The sequence below is a fragment of the Pongo abelii genome, chromosome 1 (genome assembly GCF_028885655.2).
Source record: "Pongo abelii isolate AG06213 chromosome 1, NHGRI_mPonAbe1-v2.0_pri, whole genome shotgun sequence".
In the NCBI taxonomy this organism is placed as follows: Eukaryota; Metazoa; Chordata; class Mammalia; order Primates; family Hominidae; genus Pongo; species Pongo abelii.
In genome coordinates, this window is record NC_071985.2 from 14,859,438 (window position 1) to 14,872,737 (window position 13,300).

The following is a 13,300-nucleotide window of genomic DNA, read 5'->3' on the forward strand; positions in this document are numbered from 1 at the left end:
GGGCTCAGTGGCCCGAGACCTGCCCCTCTGGGATGCTGTTTCCCGCCTGCTGACTTCAGTCTCTGTACCATCCCTTGTTACAAGGTTTAAGCCCTGGCATCTTGGCAGATCTTGATTTGAACCTGAATTCTTCCACTTACTAGGTATGTGACTTTGGGAAGGTTATTCAGCTTTTCTGAGTCTTTTCCTTTCCCTGTAAAAATACAGGTGATGAATAACCTTCCTTATAGATAGAACTGATGTCCAGGTAAATTATAAAGTACTGAATGAAGGTACTTCATCATTATATTTTAATCAGTAGTTTTTAGAGTCCTTGCTTGGAGAGCTGTAGATCCAGTAAATTACTTACGATAAAAACTTTAAGCTATTTTATTTTAAATGGAGACTATTTTTAAATTAAAATGAATAACTGTAACTGTTTAATTGTGAACTTTTTTTCTCAGAATTTCTTGAATGGAATTATTGACAGGATTTTCCAGGCTGGTTTCACCAACAATCAAGCATCCATAAAATATTTTATAGAATGGATTATTATATTGATTCTTCATAAATTCCCTCAGTTTCTTCCAAAGTTCTGGGATTGTTTTTCTTATGTAAGTAAAGAATATTTTTTATATATTTTTAAGCTAAGACATGATTTTGACAATGCTGGGAGATTTGTTTCACTTAAATAGTTGTTTTTGACTCTCAGTTGCCTTAATGTATTGACATCATAAGTTATGTTTTGCAAGATCTGAATTAATTCAGAAGACAGAAATCCCTGGCATTCATTTTGAATATTTCATAGTTTTTGAGAGCTGTTCTGTTCAACAAAATAAAGATGGAAAAGGCGTTTGTCATTAAGAAGTAAGGGAAATAGGTGCATTCTATATTCTTATTTACCAAGCAATGTCTTTGTGTGATCTTAGGAACATGAACGATGAGGGATTTATTGCATTCCTTAAAATTAAAAAAAGGTTTTGGGAGATTTGAAACATAATGTAGAAAGAATAGAAGTAATATCAATTCATTTCCTTTCTTGTTTCGTCTGTACCCTCACACACTCCCCTAATCGCTTTCCAGCTTTTCTCGTATATTGAAAATCATTTTTAAGGAATTGATACTAAAATTAGTGATAAGAGTTTATCATTGCTGGCTTCCTGACAAAGAGCAAATTGTTTCCAAGAATCAGTTCTAAATCTTGAATTCTTTCTTTTGGTTCCCAAATTCACCTTTCCCTTTCATAATAGATGATCTTGTCTTCTACTTGATGTGAAAATGGAGGTGACTTCCTCAAAATATCTCTTTCTCCATTTCTTCCTATTTCAGGAAAGATATCCTTATTCTTTTTTTTTCACATCTATCCCCTGTGACCTGTTTGTGTCTCCTTAGGGACCTCACCGAATTCTTCACGCTTGTTCTGTTGACTTTTCCTCCACCCAGCTATCATCCAGTGTCTTCCTTTCTTTACAGTTAAACTTCAATGTGTGATCTTTGCCTTCCTCAAATCACTACGGTCCACTCTATTTTCAACAGTGATACATCAAGGATTTCATCTGAGCTGCAGACAGACTTTCTCTTTTACTCCATGCTCCCCACTTTAATTTCACGCCTTCCCGTTGATGGTAGCTTTCTCCACAGCTGATCCTCACACTGCGGTCAACTTCATAATTCCCTTCCTGTTGTGCTGATAACTTCTCTATTTCCTTCACGTGCTTGCTTCTCTCTCCCAACCCTTATGCTTGGTTTTATCTGAAGAGTCGCTGGTTAGCCTGTCTGCTTCTGTTTCTGCACTTCCTTAGCATAGTAAAGCCCATCTCGGCCAGTCCCTGCTTCTCCAGCCACCCGCAGGGCCTTTCCATAATCACTTCAAACTTCACCCTGTGTTAAACTAAACTGGTAATAGCATCTGGCCCTGAAATTGGCTCCCCTTTCTGATGTCTTTCATTCTCCCAGTCTCCTAGCTTAAAACCTGGGTGTCACCATAAGCAGCAGAAACAGCAGCCTCACCATAATCCTCAAAGATAGGTTGGAGTTTTTACCCTTATGAAGAAAACAACGATTAAGTCAGTCGTCACACCACTAAGAAATGACAATGCTTTGGCCAGGCGTGGTGGCTCATGCCTGTAATCCCAACACTTAGAGACTGAGGTGGGAGAATTACTTGAGGTCAGGAGTTTGAGACCAGCCTGACCAACATGTGGTCCCAGGTACTTGGGAGGCTGAGGCAGGAGAATAGCTTGAACCCAGGGAGGCAGAGGTTGCAATGAGCCGAGATCGCGCCACTTGCACTACAGATGGCATCAAAGTGAGACTCCATCTCAAAATTTTCACCTCTTCCCAGGCTCCTCTGGCTCATCTTCATGTTCCTATAATGAAGAAACAGATTCTGTTATTTTCCTTGAATTGCTTTTTAGATCCATAGCTTTATTAACGTAGTTTGTTCATGTCAACTCTCAAATGGGTTAGTGCTGCCCCAGGAATTCTCACAAAGGGCAGGTTGGTTCTGGTGTACCCCCAAAACTTCCTGGTGCTCCCGTCCACAGTAGTGCCAGTTGTTACTTTTATTTGCTTAGCTCAGCCTCTCACTTGTCATTAGACCTTGTATATTCTCTTCAAATCTGATTTTACCTGTGGACATTAGTCAGAGTTTTTGATGTAGGCAAAGGAAGGTTTTGCTGATGGAATCAAAACGGGATTCAAAAAAGCTAGTGGGGAAGAAGGGAGTAGTAGGTAGCTTACAGAACGCCGGGAAGGCTACAGAATCAGACCTGGAAAATTGGCAGGAACAGGGGAGGCTCAGTGGCTTCCAGAAGTGCAGCCACAGGCAGGCCAGAGAGAGCTGGTTCACTGGGGACATTACCCCACTGGACACACAGTGCCTTCAGCAGGGCTTTGCTGTAGCCAGCTGTATACCTGCTGTCTCTGCTGCCTGCAGTGGAGGAGGGTTTTCTGTGAGCTCTGCTCCTCTTAAGTTTTAAGTTCTCAATTTAGAAATCATAACTGGGGTCTTTGGAACCAGGTCAGGTGCCTTCTTGTTAGTGGCAAGGAGGCTGGGAAGATGAATACCTGGCATTTTTCAGTGTCCCCCAACACTCATAAGATGGAAGAATTCCCTAAACTTGGAAGGGGATTCAGGATAGATATCAAAGAAAAGGGCAGTTGTCCACTACACCCTTTTCCTCCTTTATTCAAAGCAAATTACCTTAACCTTTATTTTTTAGGGAAAATAACAGTTGCCACTTAGGAATACGTATATCTTCTCTAGAGCAATCAGACAAATCTGCCTATGTCAGTATCCATCTGAGATTTCTTCCTTTTACCATAAAGGAGTAGAATCTTCTCCAGTGCCAGAGTAGTTCTTCCACTGGGTCTTTGGCCCTCTTCCCTCCTGTCTTCTCAGACATTTGTAGCTATCAGCCTGTCTTCTATCCTCAGTCTCTCCTTAGCCAAATGGTCCCATTGGCTTTTCAGCAGGCTCGAGTTGCATCCATTTTCTGTGGATATTTACACCGGATGTTTTCTCGTCCCTCTCCTATAATCACCCTTGCTCTCTACTATTTCATCGTCAGACTTCCTGAAAGAGGTGCCTGTGTTCCAGAGGTTTAGTTTTTTTTAAATTTACTAATTTTATTTATTTTTTTGAGATGGAGTCTCGCTCTGTCGCCCAGGCTGGAGTGCAGTGGTGCGATCTCAGCTCACTGCAACCTCTGCCTCCCGGCTTTAAGCAATTCTCTTGCCTCAGCCTCCTGAGTAGCTGGGACTACAGGTGTGCACCACCATGCCCAGCTAATTTTTGTATTTTTAGTAGAGATGGGGTTTTACCATGTTGGCCAGGCTGGTCTTGAACTCCTGACCTCAGGTGATCTGCCTGCTTCGGCCTCCCAAAGTGCTGGGATTACAGGCATGAGCCACCGCGCCCAGCCTTATTTTTTCACATCCTTCCCAACCCACTCTTGAATCCATGGTAGACCAGCTTCCAGTTCAGTCACTTCTCAGAAGACACTGTTGCAGGAGTCAAGAGTGACTGACTGACGAGTCGGTGGTCAGCCTTCGTCTTCTTCTGTCAGCCACATGCATGCTGCTGACCATTTTCTTATTCTTGGTTCTAGTGACACACACTTTTCTGGTTCCTCCTGCCCTCTTTTCTGTGTCCTTTCCAGGCTTTTCCTTCCCTGCCCACCTCTTAAACGGTGGTGCTTCTCTAGGGCTAGGTTTTTTTTTTATTATTATTTTCTTATTTTTGTAGTCAGTCTTATCTGTGTTGTGGATTCACATATTACCTGATGTGAATGACTTACTCATTAGTATTTGTATGCCACACATCTTCCCCTGACTCTAGATCAGGGGTTGGCAGGCTACAGCCAAATTTGGCCTGGCAGAGTTATATTGGAACACAGCCATGCCCATGCATTTTCATATTGTCTGTGGCTGTGTTTGTGCTAACATGGCAGAGTTGAACAGTTGCAACAGAGACTGTGTGGCCCGCAAAGCCATGTTTTTATGTATTGCTTGGCCCTTTACAGAACAAGTTTTCTGACCCTTGCTGTAGACGTTTTCCTTGTAGATGATTTTCCCTTAGACTAAATCACCTAAAACGTAGATGTGTAATACTGAGTGCCTTATTTTTTGCCTCAAACTTGATCTTCTTCCTACTGTAGTGAATACCACCACTATCTATACAGTTGCACAAACCAGAAACCTTGACACTTTCCATGCTCTGTATCTGATTTGTGACCAGGTCCTGATCTTTCTGCCTGAATATTTCTGAGTTCTCTCTCATCTGTCTCTGCCATTGTATCTCAGTTGATGCTACTGTCATCCTTGCAGTGGTTCCCTCACTGGGCTGCCTACATCCACTCTTGGCTCTGTTTCCATCTGCTCTCCACCCTGAAGCCCAGGCAGGGTTTCCATGGTGAGAATTTCAACAGGTGACCCCACCTGCTGAAGACAGTGTCTTACGTCGTCTCAGGATGAAGACTATGCTCCTTGGAGTGTCCCGTAAGGCTTGCGTGATCTTAGGCCTCTTTGCTCTCTAGTCTCTCTGTGTGGTCCATTCTCAATTCACTACACCAGGCACACTGATTGTCTGTTTTCCGTTGCTAGAACTCTCCAAAGCTTAATGGTGTAAACAATGTGTTTTGTTTTGTTTTGTTTTTGAAACGGAGTTTCGTTCTTGTCACCCAAGCTAGAGTGCAATGGCACAATCTTGGCTCACTGCAACCTCTGCCTCCCGGGTTCAAGCGATTCTCCTGCTTCAGCCTCCTGAGTAGCCGGGATTACAGGTGCATGCCACCACACCCGGCTAAATAATTTTTGTATTTTTAGTATAGATGGGGTTTCACCATGTTGCCTCGGCCTCCCAAAGTGCTGGGATTACAGGCGTGAGCCACTGCTTTTTTTTCATGATGTGTGTGTTGTCTGGGCCTGGCTGGGCAGTTTGCTCCTTGTGGTGTCTGCTGGGGCTGGGACTTCCAAATGGCTCCTTCGCTCACATATTTGTCACCTCAGCTGCAATGGCAGGAGCAGCTCTGGTGGCTGGGCATCGCTCCCACTCCGTGTCTCCAGCAGGGTAGCGGGACCTCTTTATATTCAGTTCTCCAAGAATGAGCATTCCAGCGGGTTGGGGGTCGAGGGGGCGCAGGCGGGTCATGTCCTGACGTGCAAGTGCTCATCCAACCTCTGGATGCATCAGGCTTGCTAATGTTCACCAGCCAAAGCAAATCACATGACCATCCCTGCTGGGGTGGAAGGGGCCTACATCGGGCATGTGTAGGGAGGGTTGGTTGACCGGAGGTCACCCGAGATAACTGAGTACCACACTGACCTTTTCAGTCTTTCCTGCTTATCACCAGTCCTTTTGGTTTCAGGCTATTGCACATGTTGTGCCCTTTACACAAAATGGTCTTCTTTCTTCTCTTTATCTAGATAACTCTCTCTCCCTTCACATCTCAGTTCACGTGTCTTCTTTATTTGTTTTTGAAACAGTCTTGCTCTGTCACCTGGCGATTATAGATCACTGCAGCCTTGAACAACTGGGCTCAAATGATCCTCCCGCCTCAGCCCCCTAGGTAGCTGGGACTACAAGCACCTGCCACCACGCCTGGCCAATTTTTTTTTTTTAATTTTTATAGAGATGAGGTCTTGTTATGTTGCCTGGGCTGGTCATGAGCCACTGCACCTGGCCCATATTGTCTTTTTTTTTTTTTTTTTTTTTGAGACGGAGTCTGTCTCTGTCACCCAGGCTGGAGTGCAGTGGTGTGATCTCGGCTCACTGCAACCTCCATCTCCTGGGTTCAAGTGATTCTCCTGCCTCAGCCTCCCAGGTAACTGGGATTACAGGCACCCACCGCCATGCCCAGCTAATTTTTGTATTTTTAGTAGAGACATGGTTTTACCATACTGGCCAGGCTGGTATCGAACTCCTGACATTGTGATCTACCTGCCTCGGCCTCCCAAAGTGCTGGGATTACACGCATGAGCCACAGCGCCCGGGCCCATATTGTCATTCTTAAAGGAAGTTACCTCCCCGAGTATTTAGATCCCCTTATTTTAGGTTTTCATAGCACATAAATAGTACTGCTTACAGTTAGAATTTTAATCTGATTTGATTTTTATCTTCTGCAGTAGATTTTTAAGTTACAGGAACTTGTTTCTATAGTAACTGTCATGTAAAAGACATTCAGTAACTGTTAATTAAATAAAGGAATTAAATAATCATCTGATTTGCCTCTTGGATTGGTTTCCAAACTGGTCTACCTGCTTATATGCTCTTTTCTTTCCAATCTGTCTGGCATTTATCAGTTTATTATCACTAAAATAATGTATTATTCCAAAACCACTATGATTATAGAATAATAATAGTTTCAGATTCCAGTTGAACAGTCTTTTTCAACTGGAATCAGAGGTTTCCAGATTCCAGTTGAACAGTCTTTTTAAAAAATTTTCCCTAAGATAGCTGATTAAGTCTTCTATAGGTTTTCCGCTATAGCTTTGTAAAGCCTCTACAATATGATTCCATTTAACTTTTGAGCCTTATCTCCATCACTCCCTGCCAAACTGGCTTTGTCTCCTCTTGCTGCCTTTCTCTTAAGTTTGCCTCTGTGTCTTTGTTCTTATTCACTTATCTCTTCTCTAACCTTCCTGCTCCTTCTCCAGGCCAGTCCTTCCCATCCTGAAGGCCTCGCCTCTCCTGAAGTGAGCATGCCCTTGGCTCTGCCACGTATAATCAACCCTTGGTATCCATGGGGGATTGGTTCCAGGCCCCCCACAGATGCCAAAACCTGAGGATGCTCAGGTCCTTTATTTAAAATGGCATAATAGTTGCACGTAACTGATGTGTATCCTCCCATATACTTTAATAATCTTAGATTACTTATAATGTCTAGTACAATGTACATGCTATGTAAATCTCTGTTATACAGTTTTAAATTTTATTTTCATTACTTTTTAATTGCGTTGTGTTTTTTAAATTTTTTATTTCTTTAAATATTTTTCATCCACGGTTGGTTGAACTCATAGATGCAGAACTCGTGCATACAGAGGGCACACTGTACTTTATTTTATTTTATTTTATTTCTGAGACAGGGTCTTACTCTGTTGCCCATGCTGAAGTGCAGTGGCACGATCTCAGCTAACTGCAACCTCTGCCTCCTGGGTTCAGGCAATTATTCCACCTCAGCCTCCGCAGTAGCTGGGACTACAGGTGCGTGCTACCACGCCCAGCGAATTTTTGTATTTTTTGGTAGAGACAGTTTCACCATGTTGGCCAAGCTGATCTCAAACCACTGGCCTCAAATGATCCACCCACCTCAGCCTCCCAAAGTGTTGGGATTATAGGCGTGAGCCACTGTGCCCCGCTGTACTTAGAGTTGAGTTATTCGGTACTTCATGTGACCTCCTGATTTTTGTGTGCACTAGCATTTGGCTCTAGGAAATTATTTCCTTTGCTTTCAGTCCTGTGCCTGCTGCCGGAGCCCCCTTCCCACCCAGACCCTGGGCTGTTCCAGGGAAGAGGCCGCCTCCCATCCTGGGCCCTCATAGAGTCCAGCCTGGCACTTACACATGCATGGCTCACAGTAAGCTTTGAATGAATATTTGTTTGTCTGATTATTTTTTCAGGGTGAAGAAAATCTTAAAACAAGCATTTGTACATTTTTAGCAGTTTTATCACATTTGGACATTATTACTCAAAATATTCCAGAAAAGGTGAGTTTAAGTTGTTTGTAAGAATTTAAACTTGACTATAGAAAAGAATTGTGTGTATTTGTACCAATTTTTTATATGTAGAGCATTCCTGTGATTTTTGCAATTTTTCCCTTTCCTTTCCACTGCCCTGCTAATGTGCACATGTATTAGACACAAATACCCAGTAAATGGGAATTACCCATTTACATGCAAACGCACTGAGGTGTGCTTGAGTACATACCAAATTTATAGACAAATTACTGAGTAAGTTTTTGTTGATACTTGTATAAAATTAATAATTATTTATAATTCTTAGGATTAGGATTACTTAGGATTCTTTAAACAGGACTTCCCTTACCTTCTTTGACTGAATGGTAGTTATTTAACAAATGCTCGTGCAAAGAAACTTAGGGCCAGACTATTAAAAGCTGTTGGGTAATTGAAGGTGATATAAAATGACTATCATCATTTGGAGTGTGCAGTACAGTTACTTCATGTTTCTCAGGTTTAGAACAATTTCCTCAGTAAGTTCTCACACAGATAAGCAGAAATCATAACTAATTTTGGTTAATCACTGTGGCAACTGTTGAAGAATTTAGGAGAACCTGCCAGTAAGATTTGGAATAAGATTCTATATTATTGCATCCACAGAAAAGAATGTACTGATATACTATAAACTCTAGGAGAAAACTTAATTGAAATAGTGTTATTAAGTGTTGAAAGTGCCATAAAAATATAAGGGAAAATAAGCTTTCCTAGAATTTTTCAGTGTTCTAGTTTTTAAACAGTGATATGATTTTTACTAACCTATTTCATCCATTCTAAGACAGGCCTTTCTCCACACTGCATTTTAACCTCTAAAATCATGGTAACACTTTTAAATTGATGGTGTCTTCCAGTGTGTATCAGCCAGATGGCAGTGTGTTACAGTTCCAGGAAAACTCATTCACATCTTCCCTAAGATCAAGAAGGCTCTGACATCAGATAAGATCAAATGTTGTCTTTCTGTTTTAAATATGTGCAGGAAAGAGATTTGCTTACAATCTATTGAGAAAGCTAAAACAGAGCAGACGTTGTCCTGTTGCAGGGTAGATGAATAGCCTAAGAATAGTTTAGACAAATTCTGAAAATGAATTTACCTTAGAAGATGTTCATGTTAGATCTGGTAAAAATAACATGTTATTTTTCCGTCAAGCCCTTTTTGTACTTGCTGTTTATTACATATTTTAGATTTATTTTTTATTTTCGAAACATCCAAAAAGGAACGCTAATTAGTAGAATGGAATAATTTCCATTTCAACACCTTAGGAAAAAAAAAAACTGACTTGACATACCTAAGAAAAGGCCAAACTGATTTACTTCGTCAGTCTCTTCATTTCTGATACGTAAAGTCCATTGTTACCTAGATAAATATAGGGTTGATTTCTTGGAAGCAGTCACTTAAGACTTTCCATTTTCTTCAGAGCGTCTTACTTAACCTGCATATGGGATCTGTACTGAGCAATTAGAGATTCAAAACAATTGTCACACACAACAGAGGTTGTAACCGCCCAATAGGTTCACCTTTGCTGCCGCCTGCACAGAGCTGATTTATTAAGACAGGAATTGCAATAGAGAAAGAGTACACAGAGCTGCTTGTGCAGGAGACTGGAGTCATTATTACTCAAATAGATCTCCCTGAGCATTCGGGGATCAGAGTTTTTAAGGATAATTTGGTGGGAGGGGGAAGGCCAGTGAGTCAAGGGTGTTGATTGGTTGGGTCGGAGATGAAATCATAGGGAATTGAGGTGTCCTTTTGTGCTCAGTCAGTTCCAGGGTGGGGGCCACGAGATCAGATGAGCCAGTTAATCGATGTGGGTGGTGCTAGCTGATCCATCGAGTGCAGGTCTGCAAAATATCTCAAGCACTGACATAGGAGCAGTTTAGGGAGGGTCAGAATCTTGTAGCTTCCAGCTACATGACTTCTAAACCATAATTTCTAATCTTGAGGCTAATTTGTTAGTCCTACAAAGGAAATCTAGTCCCCAGACAAGAAGGGGGTTTGTCTTGGGAAAGGGCTGTTATCATCTTTGTTTTAAACTATAAGCTAAACTAAGTTCCTCCCAAAGTTCGTTGAGCCTACACCCAGGAATGAACAAGGACAGCTTGCAGGTTAGAAGCAAGATGGAGTTGGTTAGGTCAGATTTCTTTCCCCACCTCAGTTACAATTTTGCAAAGGCGATATCAGAATCAGAGCACCGAGTGTTCCTATAAAAGGAAAAAAAAAACCTTTCTTAATTATGCTCATAGTTGTGTATTGTACTGTCAGCTTGCTCATTGTATAAAATGAGCAGACATGAGAATTCATGAGCAGAGCTTTTTACACTGATATGTATGAAAGCATCATTTACGTCCTGAAAGCCCCAGCCGAGCGATCGCTGGCAGCACCAACATTTTTGAGTGTGGGCTCCATAGGAAGCACTGTTTTCTCTATTGAGAATTATAGTGGGTTTTTTTCATTTACGAGTAATGTATACCTAGCTCCAAGATCTTGGTTGCTAACACCATTCTCCAATAAAACGAACCAGGGATCGCTGGAGAAATAGCTGATTCTAAAACTAGGGCAGAAAGTATACAAGATGAGCCTGGAGCATCTTGTAGAGTCAGAAAGCAAGGCAGAGCTTTATACATACACACAGTGATGTGAGATGGGCATGCAGAGGGAAGGTGTTCCCAGTGGCTAAAGCCGAAACAGTGTGAGCAACAAAATAAAGTAGTATTGGATCACAACCCAAAGAATAAAATAAGTATCCTTGAGCCCACACCAATATAAATAAATGATTGAATCAATAAATGAGTCCAGGCACGGTGGCTCATGCCTGCAATCCCGCACTTTGGGAGGCCAAGGCAGGCGGATCACGTGAGGTCAGGAGTTCGAGACCAGCCTGGCCAACATGGTGAAACCCTGTCTCTACTAAAAATACAAAAATTAGCCAGGCATGGTGGCTCATGCCTATAATCCCAGCTACTTGGGAGGCGAGGCAGGAGAATCGCTTGAACCCGGGAGGCAGAAATTGCAATGAGCCGAGATCGCGCTACTGCACTCCGGCCTGGGCGACAGAGCAAGACTCCGTTTAAAAAAAAAAAAAAAGGGATGGACAAGACAAATCTCTTGTAAAAAAAATGTAATTTTTATAGAAGCTCTGCCCTGAGGGAGGGGGAGCGTGACTTCTCACTCCTTCAGTGTGGGCTGCACAAGTGACTTCCTTCCAAATGGGATCGTTACAACAAAAGACTATAACAAGGGCTATGGGAGTTATAAGACAGGAATTGTGGACAAAAACCAGTGTATATCATAACATCACACCTTGTAATGTTGACAGTACAGTCACTGACCTTTGATAAATGTTGATGACATGTTGAGTAAAGGAATGAGAGAAAGAGGATTGTTTATATCTGTTTTTATCCTTCTCAGAGAAACTTTGGGTAACTGAAGTGTTTGATCAGCCATGCTGATGCCTTTGGTAAACTGTTGTGTGAATATGGTTGTTTTGAATTGGTCAGTAGAAACTGGGCTGCCAGGTGCAGCCGGTAAGCATTTCCACGCGAGCCTTAGGGGAGAAGTGCATTTGGTGGGAGCATCAAAATAGCTTCTGATATTTCGTTAAAAGTTTGGGTCCATCTGGTTCCTTCAGTAGTATATGTCACTTCCTTTGACCTTCAGTGTCCATTGAACCATGTGATTTTAGAAAGCAAGGGATTGCTTGAAATCTCCGGGCTGTGAAGACTAAAGTTCACAGGAAAAGACTACAAGGAAATTTAAACAGTTTTATTATTTTCCCCCTCACTTCTTAATTTTCCTGCCACTACTCAGTACTGTGTGGGTCCAGGATCACCATTAGGGAAGACGGAGTAGCTCAGAAATCAGTAGCAAGGAGGACAGCACTTTGTGTGGTATCTTGCTCTAGGAGCATTTTCAAGCCATCGGAAGTGGGACTCTTGAAGACTATTTCTGACTTTTTCAGCACAAATTAAGATAATAAGTGATGGAGGCTCCATTTGAAAAACACTGTGGTTGCATAATGGCTAGCATAAAACGTACTTTTTTCAAGTTAACTCAAGTACTAGAGTATGGGGGGGTGGGGGGAAATGTACCGCAGCATTAATGAAAACTAGAGCTGAGAGAATGTGTTTTTCCTTGAGTAAATTGCAAATGCCAGTGCACCGCATTTGTCCAGGAGGGAAGAATGAGAGGCCCTGGTAGCAAAGCCAGTGGAAAAAGTTTTACTAGGAGCAGTTGTATCATTCGTGTACTTTTTTTGTGTCATACAAGTGAGAGTAAAATGGTCCGTGTCTGTGTTTTGAGGAATTTTTTGCCTTTCTTTTCAGAAACTAATTCTGAAGCAAGCCCTTATTGTTGTGCTGCAGTGGTGTTTCAATCACAATTTTAGTGTTCGACTGTATGCTTTAGTTGCTCTTAAGAAACTCTGGACTGTGTGTAAAGTGTTAAGTGTTGAAGAATTTGATGCCCTGACTCCTGTGATTGAATCCAGCCTCCATCAAGTGGAAAGCATGCACGGAGCAGGGTAAGGAACCCTCGTCGCCCTCGTCACCCTTATCGCCCTCACTCTCCTCCAGCAGGGCCTACAGGGAGGGGGCGGTGCCCATGCCGCATCAGCTTCTCCTTCCATATCCTTCTGCTGCCGTCCTGGAGCATCGAGGGCTCGGACTGGGCCAGGCGTAAGCAGCTCACTTTGGGGTGTAGTTAATTACAGTTCATTGTCAGCTCCACCTTGACCTCTTATTGCCCTTTTATCCTCAATCCTTTATTGTACAAATAATCTTTTACATACTTGTACATGTTTTTCTTCAGTATAGCTAAATGTCATCCTCTGTTGTTTGAGAACTGCTTAGAAGTGGCACGACCTGACTTTAAAGACATACTCTTAATCTCTCAGCTCTACTAGTTATAGCTAAAGGCTTTTTTCTTTTCTAAGAGAACTCTCCTATTCCACAGACAAAATCATACATGGAAGCTCAGTATCAAGCAAGTGACGTGGATGGGGTGAGGGAGCGGTGCAGGACCCAGTATCTGTGAAGCCCCCACGGTGGTTCCCATGTCTGCCTCTCTTTCCCCGCACCTCTCACGGTGCAG

The 13,300-nt window shown here is 42.4% G+C and overlaps 1 protein-coding gene across 8 annotated transcripts in view; it reads left to right on the forward strand.

Annotated features, from left to right (window-relative positions):
* The window catches only part of TARBP1 (TAR (HIV-1) RNA binding protein 1), a 93,957-nt gene that overhangs the window by 63,044 nt on the left and 17,613 nt on the right, over positions 1–13,300 (forward strand). For all 8 annotated transcript variants that reach the window (XR_010140180.1, XR_008527787.1, XR_008527788.1 and 5 more), the window contains 3 exons: positions 444–593; positions 8,101–8,187; positions 12,535–12,731. Coding sequence is in view for 5 of the 8 variants with exons in the window: in XM_054561258.2 (XP_054417233.1) it covers positions 444–593; positions 8,101–8,187; positions 12,535–12,731 (434 nt within the window). In the remaining 3 variants the exon portion in view is untranslated. The remainder of the gene's footprint in view (positions 1–443; positions 594–8,100; positions 8,188–12,534; positions 12,732–13,300) is intronic.